We start from the raw sequence: 22,886 nt of genomic DNA on the forward strand, positions 1-22,886 counted from the left end.
GATATGAAAAAGTTAGTAGTATTAATGATATTTAAATATTGTTAAACTAATATTTGAATGATTTTGTTAATTCTAACTCTTTTTTATGAACTTATATTAAAAAATTCGAACTTTTTAATATCTTTCAACCTCATAGTTATAAAATCTATCTCAAAACGTTTCACTCAACAACCGGTTAGCGACAAAATAGTAAAATGTAAATTATAAGAATTATGCCTCTAAAAGAAACTATAACGTTCTTTTTGAATTAAATAATTCTTTCTGAGCTAAAAACTCATAAAATTAGAACAAATATCATTCATTGTTTATGTTTATTTAAAATACTACATTACACAATCAGAGAGGCCATTTCATTTATTTTTTTTAGTGCGCATAAATATGTAGTACGGTAAGATAGAATATTGGGTCTATTTCTTCTTTCTTTTTAGATCTTGAGATGCTGAGGTCAGAAGACTGTATTTTAGAACCAAATTAATAACACGGGTACGCATATGCATGCTATCCGTAAATGTAGTCACTTTATACAATGATAAAGAAAGACGAATGTTCGTAAAATTACTATTAAAATATAAAATGAATAAGATTTTTAAATAAAAATGTTAAATTGTTGATTATGTTTGCAAATTTACATTAGTTATTTTAAATAATAAAAATTTCAGTAAACAATTTACCATGAATTTGAATTTTTGATAAAACTATTTTGTTATAAGAACAATTTTATGTGATATATTAACTTATTTGCAACTCATTCTTATTAAAAACCATAGAAATTAAAAACTTGAATTTTACATAAATGCTCTGCTTTATAGTTCAAGAATATAAACCGTTTATTTTCTACATTTGAGTTAAATATAAATTACTTTCAATAATATTAAATTACTATGAATTTTTCCTTCGCTTTTCCTGTATACAGTTTTTATTGCAGATGCTTTAAATTGCTTTTATACAGTTATCATATTAACAAAACTTAACTATTGTAATGTTATCATCTATTATAAATCTGGTAAAAGACTTTAAGAGATTTTCACGACTTTTGATTAGGCGTAGGCGAACGTTTAAAAGCAGTAATAATAAAAAATAACATCTGAATTTCTGTTGGTGTATATGTGACGTCATCTTAAGGCGTCCTTGCCCACGGTCGTCGTGTACGGATTCACTTTCTTCTGAGCAGACATGCCACAAACGGGGAGAGTCCCGTCTCTCTTTCTTTCTTCTTTCCATCTCTCGTTGCCCAACGAACCACCTCCTCCATGCCATGCCGACAACTATACTAACTAAATGGTAACCGCGCGGTACTCCCACGACTTGGCGGCAGAGTCGACCAAGGCCTGACTTCGTACCGCACTAACACCACTGCAGTATCCGCGAGCCCCGAAATACTTACGGTTCGCTTCGGTTCGCGTTTGGTAATGTGCGTTGTTAATGGTCAGTACCATCAGCAAAACTCAACCGAGGATACGTTTGGATCATGTGGTCGAGATGCACCCCTATACTACTAGGTTAGTAGACATTAATAATTTTAACATCTATTTTGAAAACTTTTCTCATTTCAAACTTTAGTTTTAAAAATAGAAATTCTATACTGTAAGACCAATATAAGACTTAAAATGTGAGACATCATACTATTTAGACCAAAAACCAAAATGAGTTCATAAAATAATTAATATCATAGACGTTTTAACGTTCGGTAGGACATCCACTTATCTTTCAAAATTCATTAAGGTCATTAAAAATCTTACATAAGAGACAAAGTACAAGATGAAACTTTAATTTTTTTTATATATATATTTTAAAGTAAATAACGACACATATAAAATTAGACATTGAAAATATAGTAATATTAATAATAATAGTGGGTATTATTCAGGGCTGTAAATTATATACAATTATAATGTTTGCTTGATCCATTTTAAAGGGTCCCAAATTTGTGTAACTGTCGTAGTAAGTAACGCAGAAATATTTTTCGTTTTGATGGGAATTAACCCTTCTAAAACTATAACATTAGAAAAAAACATTACTAAATTTTCTAGACAATTAATAAACATTTGTATTAGTTGATTGTATGTCTGGATTAACTTAACAAAATTTACCATGCATATAATTCACAGTTCTGGTAATGGTTAATAACCTTTAAAATAGCGTAAAGTTTCTTTAGTACAAAAAAAGGCCCGTCNACAAAATTTACCATGCATATAGTTCTGGTAATGGTAATAATATTATTAATAACCTTTAAAATAGCGTAAAGTTTCTTTAGTACAAAAAAAGTCCAGTCAAGTGAAAATGATATTTTGTAACCTAACTCTTCTTTACACACAAATTCAATCTAGGAAATTCTACAACAGACATTGAACAGATTGGAAAACAAATTATTTATTGAACCTTTTTATAATTTGTTTTCCAATCTTAACTGAAATAAAATTATGAAATTTTAGTTGCTCAAAAATGGAATACAAAATATTAACTTTATAGTAAATAATTAAAATCACCATTGTATATTAATAATTAATTAATATAATTAATCGATATATATCGTCTTTAATCGAAAAATAATAATTTTGAATCGCCTTAATTTTTAGTTAACTTAAGTTATAATTATTACATCATTTTGTACAAAATTCACAAAAAGTTTTTAAAACGGAAAAAATTTAATATTTCATAAAAATTTAAATCTGTACAAATAACTCTTATTTAAATCATTTTTGTATTCTAGTAAAAGCGTACTTAATTAAGAGTAAGTTCAATGTAAACTAAAAATAACTGATTTTACAATGATACAAGTTTTGAACATAAAAAAGAAAACAGTACAGAAATTTTTTTTTACGATAACAGTTTCTCTGAGTATTATTATTTCACATCTTCTAACACACTTAAAATATTTGTATTTATCTTCTTCATTATGTAAATTTAACTTTTAAATTTTAAGATCAATATTTAGTTTTTGTACTATCAAAGTTTATCGTCTATAATAACAAGTTAAACGAGTTTCACTTGAAACAACAAATTAAGTAATTTTCTAACAATATGCACGCTCACTATCTACTTAAATATTTTAGCAGTAGGTGTTCAATAAAAAATAATTTGTTATTTCTATGGTAATAGACAATTAACTCATTTTATCTATCATGTTTATATAGTTTGTTTTGTAATATTATTATTTTCACTTGTGCATAACATGACAGGTTATGATAAAATACATAAAACATAACTACATCAATCAGTAATTTATTGAATCGTTTTAAATGAAATATTTAGCAAGTAAATCATATTGATAGTTTTAATACATAAAAAATATATCCACACAGTAATACATTGTGCCAATATTAACATAGATACTGTTTGATATTTAATGTCTCATTGATCTGCTGACATATTTAATTGAATAAAATAAATTCTTCACGACTCACGAGTGTACTAATCGTAAACTACCTAGTTCTGGTCCATTTGATCAACGATCAAATATTAACGATGTATTCAACCATAAACACAGTCAAGAATTTAATACTTGGATTGATAAAACGATTGAAAACATAAACAAAATATAGATTATGTTTTTTAACAAAAGCAATATTAAATATCAACGATATTGATATTTGGACTAGATAATTCATTCAGTTCAAGGGCCTAAGATGTACTAATTTTTAAATATTTGTTTATTTAATACTGACTAAAATGATTAAATATAAATAGATCATAGCATCTCCCTATATCCTCTTTTGGGATGATTATTGACAAATATGGTCTTCTTGTATGGAAGAAATATCATTAATATAAAGGGTCTCCTAATTATAGGCGAAACTATAGTAAAATTTTGAGTGTGCTAAATTTATTTTTACCTGACCCTAAAATTTTTTTTTATATAAAAATGTATAAAATTTTTTAAATATCCACAATTATTCATGTCTGTAAATATTGTACATGTATTGTATAGAATATTTACAATATAACAATCCATAAAAGCTTTAACATATTCAAATATATATAATGTTTTTTAATTATTGGGGACTAATATCTTTATGTATTGCGTGTATGCAAACACGCAATTAATAACTTAACGGCGCTGAAATATAAATAAAAGTTGAGATCCCGAATCAAAATATTTGTTTGAACTTTTCAAATTATCAATTATAAATATTTTTTTACTTAAGTAATGAAAAATAACGTTCATAAAGCATATAGAGCACTATCTTCAAGTATGTTATAGGTGATACGATTATATTTTAAAACCTTCAGAAACAGACAATAATGTTTTAAGTGTCTACGCCTTTCTTTCTTCTCCAGAATGAGTCACATGTCACAAAAATGTAATTAGTTACGTTTAATGCACAAAATGTAAACCATCGAATAAATAGTAAAACATCGTTATGACACGGCTCGTTGGGATCCACATAAAGAGTTAATTTTTGATCATTATGGTCGCGCACCACTGCAATCACATAGAAACGTGAACTGTTCTATTCGGTCGGATCTTTCCGTTAAAGTACGGAATATTAAATGGGAAAATATAGTCTTTTTAATAGTTCCTTATCGGAAAAAGATGGGAAACGTCTATGACACTGTCACGAACACATTAGGACCGTTATGTAAAACTGTAAAGCTTGTATGTTAGCTATACAAAACAATCAATTTTCAAAAACCATTCAAGATTGACGGAAAGTTATTGCATTTTTTTTTCGCTTTGATTTAGCTCATGTAGTTCCAAAAACAATGATTAATCATGTCCAGTTATTAAATTCTGGATCATGTAGCAAAAAATAATTCTCCTGACGTTTAAATTTAAAGAAAAACTATTTCAATTCATTGTTTTTTTATATTTCTTACTAATATTTCATTTTTATAAAAAATTACACTTTTTTTATTAAATTCATTGTCTTTTAAAGCATTTATTGAATAGCACCTGTCCATCATACAAGATACTNTTTTATTGAATAGCAGCTGTCCATCATACAAGATACTTTTTTTAAAAAATCGTTTTATTCGGTTATATAATTAGATAGCAGTTTCTTAATGTGTTTACAATGTTCGGTTTTTTTAATTATTTCTTTTTGAAAAAGAGTAATAATCTGATGACCAAAGGGTAAGAAACGTTATACTGATTAATTTAACTGCAGTCATATCACTTGTGTTGTAACGTACTCCTATAGCAAAGGTTTTTTTACTTCGAAGGAAAAATTTTTACTCCTACCAAGCGTAGAATTGCAATTAATTACTAGTATAATAGAATTACACATGTGTGAAGAAACTAAAATTAGTTTTTAAATTGTTAAACACTGAAACTATTTCCTCGTTTTATATTGATTACATTAAATAATTAACGCATTAATTATCTTTAATGTCAATGTTTAATGTTTTTTTTTTCAAAGGCGTTTAAACTCAATAATATATTATTATATTAATAATATTATGTATTAAGCTAAACATTTACAGATTGAATATAACACATAAAAACTGTTAAGTCGTGATTTTGTGAAGAATACTTTTGTTAATATCTTCTTGTAACTATAAATTTTAATATAACATATAACATTTGATTCGTCTAGACTAAGTCGATGTATTCTGCAAGTCAAGGTTATCAACAAAAACTTAATAAAACTTCACAAGAATAATTAATTTTGAAAAAAATTTTATTTGTCACAGGTTCAAGAGTTTGAGTATTTAAGCAACGGCTGAACGGTAATAATCGACCCACTTTTCTGTTATTACGACCATTATTTTTTCCATAGGTCCTTTTATACCGTATTTAATGGTCACAGTCGCAGTCTTTTTGTTTTCAGGCGAAAGCCGGACACAAGACAATAAATCTAAGCATACGTATATTCTTTTATGAGTTTCAAGACTTCATGTAACTGTGTTGTCATCTAAAATCGACCTGACTGTCAATTAATGACATCAAGTCAAAAAAATTTCCAAGAAATTATAAAATAATATTTTTCTAAATGGTTTCAGTAAATAAATGAACAATGTTAGAAGTTATTATTATTATAATTATCTATTCAGAGTTTATGATAAGTGCCTTTTAAAAAAAACAAGTGGGAGGTTAAAATGTAGACAATAGAAAACGTAATAATGATCAAATCAAAATCAACTTGACCCCGATGTTCGATGAATATCATTGTGTCACAGGTGAAACTTGCAGCATTGTTATTAATTAGCATGCATATTATGATTTACCAATTGCACAATCTAAAAATTATAATACTTATGCTGACATTAAATTCGAATGGACTCTGAGATGACTTAAAGGAAAGAAGAGGGGTATACTTGCTTTGAATTTTTAAAAAAGTTCTTAGTAAACGTCATGTTTACTACAAGTGTATACAATACAAGAGTGACCTCCGGGTTTTTTATTACCAAAAAATCATAACACGTACAATGAGAAAGTGTATTGGATAATAATTATTACCATTCCGGTTGATACCNTGTATTGGATAATAATTATTATCATTCCGGTTGATACCATTATTATTATGTTACATCTAATAAATTATAAACTTATGACGTGTAAGTCTTTAAAACGATTATCTACCAGGGTCATATCAAAAAGTTCATTGCTCAGTAATTCTTACTTCATCTAGTACTCCAAGTAGTTTTCTTCTTAATTTATATTTTTCGTTTAAATGATTTATGTTTGGCACCATAAATTTATAATATTTTGATCTTTATTTTCCTCGGAAGTTTATATTTAATTTGTTGAATTGGTTTTCATATTCGATTATGTTTATTATTCTAAATATAAAAATATGTTATGATAAGCACTGAAATAGTAAATGAACGTCAACAAAAAAAATGAAATGAAACGTTTTTTGAAGTTTGATCACTTAATAAGAATTTAAAAATTTTCAAAATAATTTGTATTCTGCATTTGTTTGAAACTGGAAAAACTATCTTTCCCTTAACTAAATTTTATTCAGAAGACACATATGCTTTTGCGTAAAATTATAATGTTTTCAACAATTTTAATGCAAATAAAAACGAATTTTTCAAATAAATTGAATCATTTAAAAAGAGAAACATTTTGGTTGAACAATTGTTTTATATTCTATGTACGTACAACTTCATATAATACGTTACGTTCAACGAGGACTAGTATATTACTTCCGTACTTGGACTCATATGTAATGGTAATTTCCTGGTACATTATAAATGCGTTAAGTATAATTAATACTTTTAAGTCGCATGTATTGATCGTTGTCGTTGTTAATGCGTTTGATAAGCATTATTGACAACTTTCATAAATTTAATTCATTTTTACTGCTTTTGACCGCGTACCGCAAATCTACCAGAGCTAATTACCTCAAAATAAAAACAATAAGCTATCTTTTAGGTAGTTAACAACACTGAAAAATCTTTTCTTCTTGTTGATCTTAACCACTGAGAAAGCTGTGGAAGACTGTCAACTGTCAAAATTAGCAAAAGAATTTATCTGTGGTTTACCAATCTATTTAGTTCTAACCTATTAGACGAACGATTTTAAACGCCTCGAACCTTTGATTACATGCCATTTTTCTTAACTCTCTGGAATCCAACGTAAAGCTGTAACACATCCGTAAAATTCAATTCATTAAAATAATTATTTCTGATCGTGTTAAATAATTATATTTAAAATTATAATATTATTGTGATTGTCGGTGAAAGCGACACGTGACAATCAGCCAAACGATACATCTAACAGATGCATAATTTAAGTATTTATGTTTATACACACTGGCCGAAAGAAATCTGTTTGTGTACTAATTCCTATAATAATATTATTGTTTATGGCAGATCGACGTTGTTTTAGACTAATTTTGTACGGCTGAAGATTATAATAATACTTCAGTTTAATATCAAGTAGCCCGAAGTGGTTAGAAAATGATTGGATATGCACTGCTATACTATAAAGATAAACGAGTGTCGCCATATCTTGTTTATAGGCGCTGCCTCCGACGCTTGTAGACAAAGTTCACTAGAAAAATTAAAAAGAAATAAAATAAACTTTAAACGAGAAGACGTGTTAGCGGCCGGCTATTTGTAGCCCGCGAGGGATATTTTCACCGTTTATAGTTGCACAGATGTTTGTACGATGTTGAAAAATAGATGGTTGATAACACGGAGAAATGAACAAAAATTATAATTACGACTGTACATATCTTTCATTGTTTTGTGTAAAGTCCCCAATTAAATGCGTACAGAATACATCTAAAGACTGCGGCCACAATGCCCTTAGCGGATGTTGCTATGATTGCACTTTCCGCATATCTGTGTGTGTATATTGGTCACGTCACGACCTTCGAATATCCGTGAACGGCCTTGATGTCGGACGGAGTATAGAGACGGGCAATCATTTTTTACAATACTGTAACACTCAATAACAACGGTTTGTTTTCTTTTTCGCGGTCAAGTCGGCCGTCCAAAACGAACGCCCTCTCCCAGCGAAACACGGCCATAACTTATAGATGAGTGACCGAACTAGGCTGGCGCTTATCCCGGATATTGTTTACCCGGTTGTTCTCATAGGCGTTACTTGTGTTTTCACCGAACCATTGCACTTTCGGGTGATCCATCAAAACGCTCATTATAGTAATTATACTTTGTAAATCTATTATTCTCCTTCCCGGGTTTGTTCACTTCCATAAATTGCATAATATAATATCGGCACTGCTGATTGGGACTCATCATCAATGTTACTTACTTATTTCGTTTAGACTTACTGGAGTAGTAAAATTAAGTTATTAGTTTACTTTCATCGATGTGCGTAGAAACTAGTTTTTTCTACAGAGTCCACATTTTATGCGTATTTTACTATCTATTTTGTTCGAACAATGACAAAGAAATATTAACCGTTTCAATTTTACTTAATTATCACAATTTGCACTGGAGTAGAATGCTTACGCTTACTTTTCTCATTATTTTTTATTTATTTGTATGATAACTATTGTGTTTGTATTACGGAGACTTTAATGGTAGTTAAATAGATACTGAAGTACCCAATCTAGGCAAAAAAACAAAGGAATATTAACATTTTTTACTCTTTGACACTATTACTTATACCCGTTCCAACGCATAAGACTTTGAAAAGTTATTAATCATATGCTATTTATAGTATGTTCCATATATTTGCTCAAACATACTATTAATAATACACTAACAACAAAGCCTATTGTTTGTTTTAAAGTTTTAAAAGTATCATTTATCGTATAGAAATGTGTATCATTAAATGAAAATAGAATGTGCTTTAATCAACATCCAATAAACCTATGGTGTGTTTATGTTTTACTTACATTTGAACATATTTTATTATTTAGAACAAATGTTTACCTTATAATTAACAAAATTTTAAGTGACTAATGGCAGTTAAACATAATTAAAGCTTTAAAATATTTTATATTACGTCAAATATACCAAAATATACATTTAATTTAACATCAAACCTAGTACACAATACATTTCTTATGATTATTCAATTATCTTTGTTGTGTAGAAAAATAATAGATGAAACAATACATTACACTTGCAAATAAATCAATTTGAATTTAAAATATGGATATTTATGTTCATACAATATTTTACCTGGCAACTAAATAAATTCCTGAATTTTTATGTGTACACATCGTGAGTCTCTCAAAAATTACTACAATTTACCGAATTCCATTATATTATTTAGCTTATCATTTATATTTTACATATTGCAGTTATAAAAATGTAAAATATACATTTTATATTTTAACATAACATAATGCCGTAGAACTACAGTTGAAGTGCCTCATTTGGCTATAAAATAAAAACTTTTTCCGGTAAAAAAATTACAAAAAAAAGTCACAATCGTTACTTTAGCCCACGTAGTGAACGTTTGAATTGTTTCATTTTTAAAAGTTAATACCTATTATCATGACAATATTATTTAAAAATAATTTTACTGAGCCTAATAAATTTACATAAACTTGACCTAACGATGCGTGTCGGGTCTCTAAAAGCATAAGTACCATGTTATTATCAAACTAAAACAGTTTCGTATGAACGATAACGTTTGAATGACGAGAAAGCATCATGTTTTAATATTTGTCTCCACTGAGTAATTTACTCTTTTTTCTCTGAACAAAAACGTTTAGTTTTGAAAACTGAAATATTCTCAACATTACAAAACAGATCTCCTTGACATGTTGCAAACAGTTATTTGAGATTACGAATCGGATTTTACCAGTGTCATCCGTAGGCGGCTAATTATTGTTGTAATAATTCGGCATCGCGTACAAAGTGTCATTGATAAATAATTTACATATACTTTCCTAATTGAACGACAATACAATTTGGTTCTTTTATTATTTTTCAGGGATATTCTATTGCTTAGCGGTAGAAGGTGTTCGTCAACAACAGTATTACAGCAGCGGCGGAAGTTACCCACAAGGTAAGTCACCGATATTTCCAATGAATCACTCTGTTGTAAAATTAGATGAACTTTGATATAAACCTGAGAGTGCAATGAACAAATGCGTTATGATTAAACGACGGCCGACGGGGTCATTGTTAGCATCGGTCGACTTGGAAAAACGAGCGGCTAAACTGTAGCGAGTTACGTAACGCGACCTCCAAACTTTCTCCGGTATGCAAAATTGGTTTATTACCGAGAAAAATGAATAGACGGGAGGGAGTTTTTATATTATTTATTTTTTCCCAATACCACGCCTTGTCCGGCTGTGATCGTCATTGCGTTGCAGGCGTTCGTATGCCAGAATGGTTTTTTTATAGTCGAGCAAATATTGCACAATCGATGAGTATGAGAACGGAGTATGTGTGTACGACATTATGTAACTTGTGATGTCCGAGTCGACTGCGAAGACGGTTAGTAGAAAGAACTAAAAGCGATGCGCCAGAGACAGAAGAGAAAACAATTAGAGTCAGATTTTAGCATATTATATTACATACACCGCTGTCGCGTTTTCAATGTTTTTTTTATTTTACAGCGTTGTCGCTCAACTTTCTCTGTGCCAACTCGAGAAGTTAGGTGCAATAATTTAAGCATAATTTATACTTATCAACCTATATACATTTAAAATACTCACCGTCTGTTTGTTTCCATTAAAACATATTACAACGTCGACTATGTCTGTAATACGTTTTAAGTGATAATAAATCGGTCGGGTGGTTGTACTCTAAATACACGTACAGGTTCAACTTAATATTATAAATAGATATATCTGACGGGCAACAACATCGGTATAGCACACACACACACACAACCGGATATTAAGATCTGAGTGAGCAAAATGGAAAGTGAACAGTTAGCGTAGGTGGTTTTACAATTATATTAACGAAATTATTGGTTAAAAAATAAAAAAACAAAAGAAATTATGCATTTTTAAAAATATTTTGATCATAATATTGAGATAAATTCCGATTAGGTTTCTTAGAAATTTCGAAAAAGTTCATGAGTACTGTAGGCGAAAAAATCAGTTGGTACATTTTCCACTTCCCACACTCTTCAGGTAAAATAATAATTTAGCAGTATTTGCACATAAACTGACATAACAAGTGTAGGTTTGAAAATGACGGGTTAAATCCTAAAATATAATACTTTAAATGCTTATTTTACTTATTTCATTTTGTGAACTCGTACAAGTGTAGATTTTTTGAATAGAAATTATAAAAATTAATACATATACTTCACTATATACAACAAAGTTAACAGTTAACAATAAAAATTAGTAAAAAATAATTTTTTTCGTACCAGCCTTGCTTGCTCGTTATGTAAATTTTTTGCAAAATCTAAGATATATTAATTAATGATGTACAGTTTTTTTGTAAAATATTTTAATATTGCGTCATTAGAGATCAAACTATGTGATTTAATTGTATTTTTACTCAAGCTCAAAACTACTGTTAGACTTAAAATAGATTATTCTACTCCAAAATAGAGTTCTCGTAGTAAAAAATAAAGTTTTTATGAAAAATTTATGTTCCGATTAAGCGTTTTAATAACTTTATACAGTAAGTATTTACTATTGATTCATTACTAGCTCTAAGTATTAAAATTTGTTAATAGATAGGTTTTTAACAAAATTAACAGGAAAACATTCGAAAATAACATGTGTTTAAATATATTTGATTATATTTTTTGTTCTAACTTTATTTTATTATGATTTTTTTCTAATATCAATATTTGAATTTTGTGAATTGTGCTACAAAGATGCCAATGGTAACTTTTCTATTTATCTCGTTAAATATGCATTATTAATCCTTACACGAGTTCAATGCAATATACCTAATAAAAAAGAAATATTGTATCATGAAAACAATCCGGATTAAAAAACTAATAGTACAAAACATTATTGTGCCGCCCGGGATAAAAAAATCGTTTTAATGTTATGATTTTCAACAACCGGTTCTGATTTAATATTTTGGAGAATGACCAGTAGCGTTTGGCTTTTGATAATCACTAAACGAACATCTTACACGTATTAGTAATGATTAATTGACGACCTGACACACAACTACAATCGACCACATATCATGAACGTCTGTTGGATAGTATCTGAATACGCCAACACTATTAACACAATTTCTAAACTTAACAATAATTATATTTTTATTGGTAAAAGTGATGTATTCTTATATATATATATTATCGTAGAGCGTAGATTGATTTAAATAAAAATACAGTTAATATTTATTCGTTTGTCTAACACTTTTGTTTGAAATGACATTAAAACATTAAACAGGCAATCGATTTGATGATATTTCTGATGTCTAAATAAGACAGGTTCGGGACTTTTACAAAAAAGTAACTTAATATTATTCTCAGTGAATCTTAATTAGTATTAGTCACTTATCTATACTTTTGTTTTGAAGGTAAACGTTAATGTCACGCCTAGGATGTGATAGGCTAGTGAAAGTTTTTATGAGTAAACATTGCGGATTTTAGTAAAGTTTTTTTTTAAGTTTTACTGTAAGTTGTACTTGGTACAAAAAGGTTTATGTGGTACATCTAATAAAAACTTTATATCTTTCGATTAACAAGTGTTAATATAAACTGCCTTAACCGGAAAAATCATTATTTTGAATTTTCTTTTTAACATTTTATAATTAACAGCGATGACAAAAAGATATAGGAAAGCAGACGAAGACTCCCTAAATATTTAATCAGCCTCCAAATATTTAGGAAATTATATATTTTTGTTTTCTAGGAATATGTTGAAAATTCGTTATTAATTAATAATGAATTTAACTACGAATTACCAAAATTAAACAATACTTAATAGATAGTTCTTGAAAATTTTTCCATATATTGTATGCGTTAAAAAATTCCAGTATGTGTATGTGAAAATTCGGACATATTTTTTTTAAGTACAAATATCGGCATGCTTAATATAAGTTTAAAAATGTATCTCCATTACTAACCTAATAGTACTTACTCACTTAAGTTGCCCCATAATAAGTTAACGTCTAATGTGAAAGTTAATTCTCAATTGAACACAAGAAAATCATACATTTCATTTAGTTATATACTATTAAAAATTATTACAGTTTACCATAAAATACTATAATGTATACTTTAATTTTTTTTTTTTTCAAAAAAAAATAAATAATAGCGATAATTTTTATTAAAACTGTAATAAGATTATATTACTTTGTATCGATACATAAGTCTTGTTTATTATAGAGCTGATAGTCTATGGATGATTTTCTTCATCATAAAAATCTATTAAACTGGAATTTATGTTAACCACATGGTGCTGAGTATTAAATATTGTCACAATCTTTATAAGGAGGTCCTTGAAAGCATTATCTTAAATACCGATTAAATTTTATAGTTCTCAATGATATTTCTATAGGGTTATTTGAGTACAAGTCAATATTCTCATTTTGCAATGTTATGAGTATGATTGTTAAATGATAAAGATGTATCTACGGTAACCAGTCACTGATTTCAAATTTTATTTTCTATCGGTGACTCCATTGATTTTGCAAATTATTTTACTCCAAACTGTGATTCTATACTAAGGGTTTTTCTGATCCCATTTATAAAGATTCTGTTTAAAATATTTTACAATAAATAAGAAAATTAAATATTTTATGTTATTCAAAACAATGTCACTATATTCTCTAAAATTACCAGATAATTGCAGAAAACCATAATAAATAGATTATATTTGATTAATTTTAAATTTTATTATAAAATATATTTACTAGTCCAATTATTTGTTTCCTAACTATAGAAAATTAAGTTTGTTTACATAATTTCTAATTTCCGCCTTAGAAATTAAAAAATTAATTTAAAAAAAAATTAAAATTGATTCGTAATAAACATCTAACGCTAAAATGCAGTTCATAAAACTGAAATTATTAGTGTCCATTATAAAAATTATTGTAAATTATAACAAATATTAGCATGGTTGTCAAAAATCAAACATGTATTAGAAAAAAACTATTAATTACATGTTTTCTTAGAACGTTTTAGTGAGATTTAGCTTTATACAACAATAGAGTTAGTATAACTGATGTAATACTACGTGACAAATTTTCACAACCTTAACAAGAATTTAGCAATTATTGTTCCATACAGTTATCTAATTGTTACAAAATTATTGTCTTAAAAATAAAAAAAATGAAATTTATACAAATGTGAATTATGCAAACTAAATTATCCTGCAATTTACATAAACGTAGTTTTTAAAAATGTTATATCATATTATTGATGAAGTAATTAACATGTTTTATAGATATAGAATATCGCTCATTTTGTTATTATTTTGTGAATATCGTAATTAACTTATACATATTTATATAAACTATAAATAGTTATTTGAATTAAAAAAAATAACTCGATGTCTCCGAAATATCTAATTAAATTTTTTGCAATGAAACAAATTATCTGGGTAAAAAAACTCTTTAGACATGTTATATATATAAATAATTAATATATAAATATATTAGTTAAATGTTAATTTACTATGATATTACCTTGATGGTATGATAAAAGTTATTCCATAAATATGTTTATCTGAAAATAAAAATTGCTCTTTCAGTTAAGCATTTAAATATTAAATAGTTTCTAAATCAAGAATCGGTTTTTTAGGTTCTATTTCAGTCCCTGATAATTACACCTAAACTAATAAAGTAAAATTTAGCAACTTGAAATAAATTATATCATACTATTTAGTGTGATTTATTAAAAACACTACCACCTATTTTTGCATCAATGTTTTTTTTTTCATAAAAATGTACAGATTAAAATTGTATTTATTTTTATGAATCTTAGTAAATATCAAGTATATTGTAAGGAAATGATACTTATAATTGTATGATTAAAGGGTAACTTTAAAAAGTTAAATGAGAATTTTTAATTATTTTTATTATTTTAGATAGATAACAGATTAAGTGAAATATTACTGGTCAATAACTAGTATTAAATAAAATGAATGTGTCATTTTCTTAGAATATATGCAATTATAAGTATGGATAATTATAAAGACACTAAGTTAGTATGCTCAAGAATTAAGTTGAAAAATATGTTTAAAAATAATCTGGAATATTTATATTGTATTAAACGAATGGGTGGTAATAACTGTTGTTTGTTACATCTTAGTCATTATTTATATAACTTATAGTTGTAAAAGTGATGTAGTTGAACAAAAAGATAATAATATGTATAAAAGAAATGATTAAATAACTGATATTGTATTTTGAGAGTAATAAAGAGATTAAGAATTGTAGATGGAGAGGGTAAAACCATCGGATTTTCTAGAAAACTTTAACATTGTTTAGATTGTTTAATTTGAGGATATTAAAGCTCGTACGATTTGATTGAGTTTCAGTTTTTTCTTTAATTGTTCGACTCCATTTAGTATGATTTTAAAATTTTTTATATTAACTACAAAACTGTTATTATTTCAGAGTACGAATTTACTTCCAGTCGTCAGCAATATTATTACAGTCGGCCACAAAGGCAAACGTCCTACTCACCTGAAACCTTTAGATTTCCTTCAAGCGAAGTCAAGGAAGACGATGGAAAGTTTATATACCCTGAGAGTAGACATGCAAAGTCAAGCAGACGTGCTAAGTTACCATCAGAATTTCAAGATAATATTCCAAATGAAAATCCTGAATACCCATCCGTCGGTTCGGAAGAAGCACGATATTTGTCACCACAGGCCATAGCTAAAATCTCTGAAACACTAGGCGCCATCAATACAGTTGGTAGGTATTTAGTCAACTACACCAGAGGTACGACAGATGACCGAGTCGACAGCCCGTTGCAGTCCTATCCAGTAAGTAAGTACATCTTTATAGGAAAGAGATATAATAATATCTACGAAAATTAATAAAAATAAAAAATGACTTTACTCTTAATATATTTACAATAATAATTAGAATTTTTTTAATTTTAGTAATTTTATTTACTTATCATTAATTTTTTTAAGCAGTTTAATAATTAGATAAAAATATTAGACATTGACATTTATAAACAAGCTCCCATGTAAAATACGCTAATGAATTGTACTCGTTCATGATATTTACCCAATGTTAGTATTAAAATTTCGGTATTGTCGTACTTATACAAATATGGTTTTTAGTTGACATTATTTTTTACACAATTGAACTTTTTCTACTATTTTTATAAATTCACAAAATCATTGCACTTGCACGCAAATACATACTTCTAATAGTGCAAGTTAATAATTAGTGGCGCGCGAGTAAGTAGTAACTCTTATTAAAACATGATTGTCTAAAAATTTTCTAAGACATTTGCTACTTGTTCTACAATTTTTATTAAAAAAGAAAATTTTAAGTTAGAGTGATTGTGTTTGAAATACACAATGACATTAGTTATTATATTATAATACATAATTATTACTGTAATAATATGTAATGACCAAGCACGGAACTTTAAGTTCTAAAAAATACACTTTTAATTAGTGTACACAAATTATATAAATTGTTTTATTAAAAATAATAAAAATNAAAACATGGACATAATAATGCGCCTAATATAAATTTGCGCAATAATATAATACACTTTTAATTAGTGTACACAAATTATATAAATTGTTTTATTAAAAATAATAAAAATGATTCGTTTATAAAATCCTGTTTAGATTATAAAAATGTATTTTTGATTTACTTTTCTTGAAATTACTTTTTTGTAAAATACAAAATTTTCGTCATAAAATGTTTGAATAAAATTTCCATATATTCTTTAAGATTTCTTTTAGTTCATAAGTATGTATTTATATGTATTTTCTAACATTGTATTATTTTTGGGTGTTAAACTTTAATTACATTAAAGTACAAAGTACATTTTAATATCATACTAATCTGTCTGTGAATTTATTACAAATAAAATAATAAAAGTCGTCAAATAAATATGTGTAAAGTAAAAATGATATAGTTTTTAGAATTCGTCTAAATAAGTGCCAAAATCTTAAATATATGGATTTATTAAAAAATGATGAAATATAAAAAAGTATATAACTAAAGATTTTGTATTTAATACAAAGATATTCAAATACGAATATGTATTGAATCACAATGTAAATATAACTTTACGTTAAAATTCCATGTCTTGGTTATGACTATTATATATAAATATAATACTTGTAGTTGCATAAGCCATACTTCGTATGTTTAAAAAATACAAAAATGTGATGAACTCGCATAATTGGCAATGAAACACAGATTTGAATTGGATGAGAGAAATTCTTAATTAGAAAATTCTTTATTTTCTTCAACAATTTATCAAAGAAACATCTTTTTCTATTTTTTATTATTATTACTTTTTTAATATATTATTATTGTTTAATTATCCATAGTGAAATAATATCAAAATTATATTTTATATTCTAAAAATTTAATCTATTGAATATATGTAATATTACTTTTGTGTGGTCATGTACTAATGAAAAAAAAGGTTTACAGAAACCAGGTGGTGATTTGCCATCTGCCATATTTACCATTAGCAAGAACGTACTTGGTCGAAACGTGACTGACATGGTAGTGAAACCTTTGGTTAGTCTTGGGTCAGGCAAGGTGGTCGCTCAGGACAATAGGCCATGTACTACACCGGACGGTTCTCAGGGAAATTGTGAAGACCTGAGTAATTGTCCACAACTTTTGCTCAACCTTGGCCAACTAAGACAGTCGATATGCTTCAAAAATCTTTTTGTGCCTGGCGTGTGCTGTCCAAGAAAGTCATCTGAACAGTGAGTTTTTTAATCAATGATATTACTCTTAATAAAACTTCAATAACCAAGAAATATCATACTCGTACATCGTCAGTTACTCAGTACAAGAGTTAGAAACTACTACACTTGGAGGTGCATTAAGATTTGATTCACATTTAATGTCGTGACTTAAAAGAGAATTAACTGAACAATTTTAAAATAAGTTCACCGATAGTAAACAAATATTTTTGAAAATGTATTTTTATAACGAATATTCGGAGAAAACGTATCAAGTTTCTTGACACGTCTCATAGTTATTTATCTCAGACATTCACTAACAACTCCAAAAAGATTAGCCAACATGCTCGTTGACTGTTCAGCTTTTGATTACTATTATTTTTTATTTTTTTGGAAATCATCACGTCAATATTTTGCGAGAGTACCGTTATAACATAGCGTACAATAGAAAGTAATGTAAAATATAAAGCAAAAAGTGTTTTCATACTATCTCTAGCGTTCACATAATATTGTATTGTTTACACCACTGTCTTATCCACTTGCTTTACTCGAACGTTAAACTTAATTGCCAATGACCTTGTCGGTCTCGCCATAACCCATGCTGCATTATTAGTTGTGCGCAGTATATCTACAATCATTTTGAACTAATCGTGATTTAATAAACACGTGTAAATCACGAGAGGAGAAGGTAAAACCTAGACAATGACATCCGCCGAAAAATCGTGTAGTCCCTTTCGGTTTTAACCGCTTTTTTGCGCTCTATTTAACCCGATCACTTGGTCTTTCGTTTGTTGATTACATCTGCTTGAGCAATCGCCTAATCAAACATCGATTTTCACTTTTGATTTTCACGCAAAGACTCCGTCGGTTGCATATATTACCACGTCCTATTCAAAATGACAGGTTTTCAAAAATGGAAAAAACGACTTACTATGATAATTCGACGAGTATCTTTTGTGAGAAGTGCAAGTGAAACTCTCATTTTAAAATTTATTGTACCCATGTATAATATGTTAATGCAAAGTAGTTCAACACAAAATAACAACGCACTTCCGCAGTCGTTTTTTAGTGTCAAAACCATTTTTTTCTACTCTACTAGCTGTTACATGCATCTCGTGTCAAAAGAAAATTCTTTAATCCGTTCCGCAGTCAACTTGATGTTCAATAATAAATTAAGAACAATAACGTTATGGAATTCTACCAATTTTGTATGCGTGATATAATATTTCGTCCAATGGACACCTAATTTCGCATAGAGAAATTCTGCTTTTTTATAAATATGTCATAAAATATTTATCATTTTAATGTTTTATCGATTGTAATTTTGCGGTAGTTTGCCAAAAATGGAAAAAAGTATTTGCAGATAGTATTTAGCCACGAACTCGTCGCGGTGGGAAATAATGAAAGTGCACTGGTTTTATGGTTTAAACAATTATTTCATTTGAAATTTTGTAACCCGAATTGAACTTTTAAAAATCAACTTCAATGAACAAATTTAAAACAATTTTTTTTTTTGCTCTAAATTTTATTATTTAATGACAGAAATCCATATTTACTGTTTTTTAATTCGGTCGGTACACGACTCCATTTTTTTAAGTTCTTTACATATTTTTTCAGATCTATTCAAAATCCACAAAATATAAACACGGAATCGATATCTACAACTAGACCACCACCGGTAAATAACCGGCCAATAGCTGTTACGCGCCCACCACCGACTGTTGTTACTCTAACGACCCAAGCTCCTGTTCAATTGACTACCACCAAACCGCCAATACTTACCTCTGGTACCAACAACATTTTTGATGAAGGAGGTAAATAAAATACATCATTGCAATTAACACGATTTTTCACTTAGTTAAAATTTAATGGTTTGGTAAAAAAACATTCCAAAACATAAAAACCATTTATTGTTTAGACTTGAAAGTCACATAGTGTAGACTACAATGTATAGAGGTATTTTTTAACGTACAATGACAATTAAATATCGTGCATGCGAAGGAAAACGTACACTAATATACAATACTAAGTACCATTTGGTTGTGTTGCCACCGTTAACCTCTTTCAAATTTGACACGGTATTGCCAATCACGTTTTTCTGGTTCGTAAAAGGCGGTATCTTTACAAGATGTTACCGGTTTTGCTTAGGCGTTAATTGTTCACAATTTTTGAGTTTTACAATTATATTATAATTGGAATTCTGTTGGAAATTAGATAACTGATGAAATTTAGCATAAATAATATACATTAAACAGTCTACTTTGGAATTAATGCATATAAATATTGGAATCACTGAATGTATACTAAATTTTATTGAACTGATTTTGGAATCAATTATACTCAATAAAATATAATATTAACCTATGTTATCTCTTATCATAGAATGTGGANATTAACCTATGTTATCTCTTATCATAGAATGTGGACGACCGGAAGTGCCAAAATACCGAGTTGTCGGTGGAGACGAAGCTTTACCCGGGCGATGGCCATGGATGGCTGCTATATTTTTGCACGGGACTAGAAGAACAGAATTTTGGTGTGGAGGTTCCCTCATAGGTCCCAGGCATATCCTTACAGCTGCTCATTGTACAAGAGACAATAGACAATTACCGTGATTATAATAATGATGGAGTACTTATTATTTATTTTATAACGTAATTTTATGTTTATTAGATTTAATGCCAGACAATTTACTGTGAGATTGGGCGACGTAGATCTTCGAAGGGACGATGAACCTTCATCCCCCGAAACATATCACGTGGTCGAAGTAAGGGGACATAAAAAGTTCTCAAGGGTAGGATTTTACAACGACATTGCTATCCTAGTGTTGGATAGACCAGTGAAACGCAGCAAATACGTTATACCGTTATGTTTGCCACCAAAGAGCGCAAGGTCTGAAACGTTTGTAGGTCAAGTTCCAACTGTCGTAGGATGGGGCACAACGTACTACGGTAATATCCAGAACATTTTAGTAAAAAAATCGATCAATTTTAAACATTTTCGTATTGTCTCAGGTGGTAAAGAAAGTACTGTACAAAGACAAGTGGAACTACCTGTGTGGCATAATAGTGACTGTGATAGAACTTACTTCCAACCGATTAACGAAGACTTTATATGTGCAGGTCTTAAAGAAGGAGGCAAAGATGCTTGTCAGGTAAAATTCAAAATATTGTTTAGATAAATACATTAGTAGTTAGTTTATCGTACATTAATTAACAAATAAAATGTATTGAAATATTACATTTGATTTTAGGGTGATTCTGGAGGTCCACTAATGTTAAAAAAAGATGGTAGATGGATTCAAATCGGTATAGTATCTTTTGGTAATAAATGCGGTGAGCCTGGATATCCCGGTGTGTATACAAGAGTTTCTCGATACATAGACTGGATCAACGAGAATGTTATATAGTTACCTTCAACTTTACATCTGTTCAGAAGTAAAGTAGGAGCAAAATTTAAAGATCGTTACAATAAGTCGTGACTCAAAACGTACACATTTTATTGATTATGAGTACATGTGTAATTTTAGCGATATTTGTAATTACCGAAAGATTGTTTTTATATTATTATTTAAAGTGACATCTCAATTTTGTGAAATTATATAGGTCCCATTATTAACATAATTTTTCACTTCTATGTATAATATAATAAAAAATAATAATTATTATATGTATATATACCACTGTAAATAAAAATTATTTATAAAGAAAACATAATATTATATGTCAAACTATAATAGCTAATTGTTGCATTGATATTATAATTTGTAATAATAATTTATTGATGATTTTGAATGGTAAGCAAGACTATTAGGCTTTTAAGTATCATATATTAGATATAATATTACATTTTTTTATTTTCAATTGTAAAATATTATATATTATTATATAATTATTATTTAAAGTGAAAGGATCTAAATTAACTAAATAATTTTGGTTCACCAAAACGCATGTATAAATTTTATTAAATATTATGTTAGGATAATGCTATTTTTTGTAAATTATAATAAATTATGTACTAAATACAATAATTTTTTTACAATAGTTTTATTTGTGAATAACGTTTTTTTTAATACAAAGTATTGAAGAATAAATATTAAATATTTCAGAATAAAATGTAGAAATTAATATACAAAGACCTCGCTAAATTTTGTTTAATAAATAATTATTATACTGAAATATTCCTTTTGTTGAATATTTTTTAAATTAAATTAAACTCTTTTTTTTTTTTTTATACACAAAAAAAAATAGTTTATCAGTTATAATCTGGCGAGTCCGAAATTCTACTTTTGTATATTATTATTAAAATCAATTATTAATTATTATAATCTAAAATTTTATTAATTTCAATGAATCTATAACTAAATTATTAAAAAGATATACAATTAAATAGTGTAAATCAGTACATATTAAAAAAAAAAATTGTGGCGTAATAATATTATATTTTATACTCTAGGTTTTCATTTTTTATTTATATACTTGAATTTTTCTATGAAGAATAATGACGTTAAAACAATAATTTAATTAAAATACATGTTGCACTTAATTACTTAAATATTTGTAAAATGCTTATTGGTGCTAAATAATTGCAAACTTTTAGAACGTATCAACGATAAATCATTTTTAAATTTACTAAACTTATACTTTCAGGGATAGAATTTTATTTTAATATTAGTAAAAGATTTGTATAGAATTAATTGTACAAAAGACGTCATCTGACGTCATTTTCATTAGG

The 22,886-nt window shown here is 27.8% G+C and overlaps 1 protein-coding gene across 2 annotated transcripts; it reads left to right on the forward strand.

Moving 5' to 3' along the window:
• The first annotated feature begins 1,304 nt into the window (after positions 1-1,304).
• On the forward strand, positions 1,305-21,887 carry LOC126908122 (proclotting enzyme-like). Of its 2 annotated transcripts, none has more exons than XM_050690009.1 (9): positions 1,305-1,499; positions 10,307-10,381; positions 15,868-16,241; positions 17,890-18,173; positions 19,770-19,966; positions 20,571-20,763; positions 20,826-21,103; positions 21,167-21,306; positions 21,406-21,887. In XM_050690009.1, exons 1-9 carry the CDS (start codon positions 1,469-1,471, stop codon positions 21,559-21,561), a joined length of 1,728 nt encoding a protein of 575 aa, XP_050545966.1. In that variant the 5' UTR covers positions 1,305-1,468; the 3' UTR covers positions 21,562-21,887. The 2 variants fall into 2 exon arrangements, with proteins under 2 accessions (XP_050545966.1, XP_050545965.1); XM_050690008.1 differs by having other exon boundaries at positions 1,306-1,499; positions 15,868-16,245; positions 17,882-18,173; positions 21,406-21,883.
• The last annotated feature ends 999 nt before the right edge of the window (positions 21,888-22,886 follow it).

This window comes from Daktulosphaira vitifoliae, unplaced genomic scaffold (genome assembly GCF_025091365.1).
Source record: "Daktulosphaira vitifoliae isolate Bord-2020 unplaced genomic scaffold, ASM2509136v1 Scaffold_5, whole genome shotgun sequence".
In the NCBI taxonomy this organism is placed as follows: domain Eukaryota; kingdom Metazoa; phylum Arthropoda; class Insecta; order Hemiptera; family Phylloxeridae; genus Daktulosphaira; species Daktulosphaira vitifoliae.

Bases quoted from the DNA above. Each gene is read 5' to 3' on its own strand.
- LOC126908122 (XM_050690008.1), top strand. From the start codon at position 1,469: ATGTGGTCGAGATGCACCCCTATACTACTAG. The intron at 19,967-20,570 runs GTAAATAAAATA...CTCTTATCATAG, and splicing joins CAACATTTTTGATGAAGGAG to AATGTGGACGACCGGAAGTG. The intron at 21,307-21,405 runs GTAAAATTCAAA...ATTTGATTTTAG, and splicing joins GAGGCAAAGATGCTTGTCAG to GGTGATTCTGGAGGTCCACT.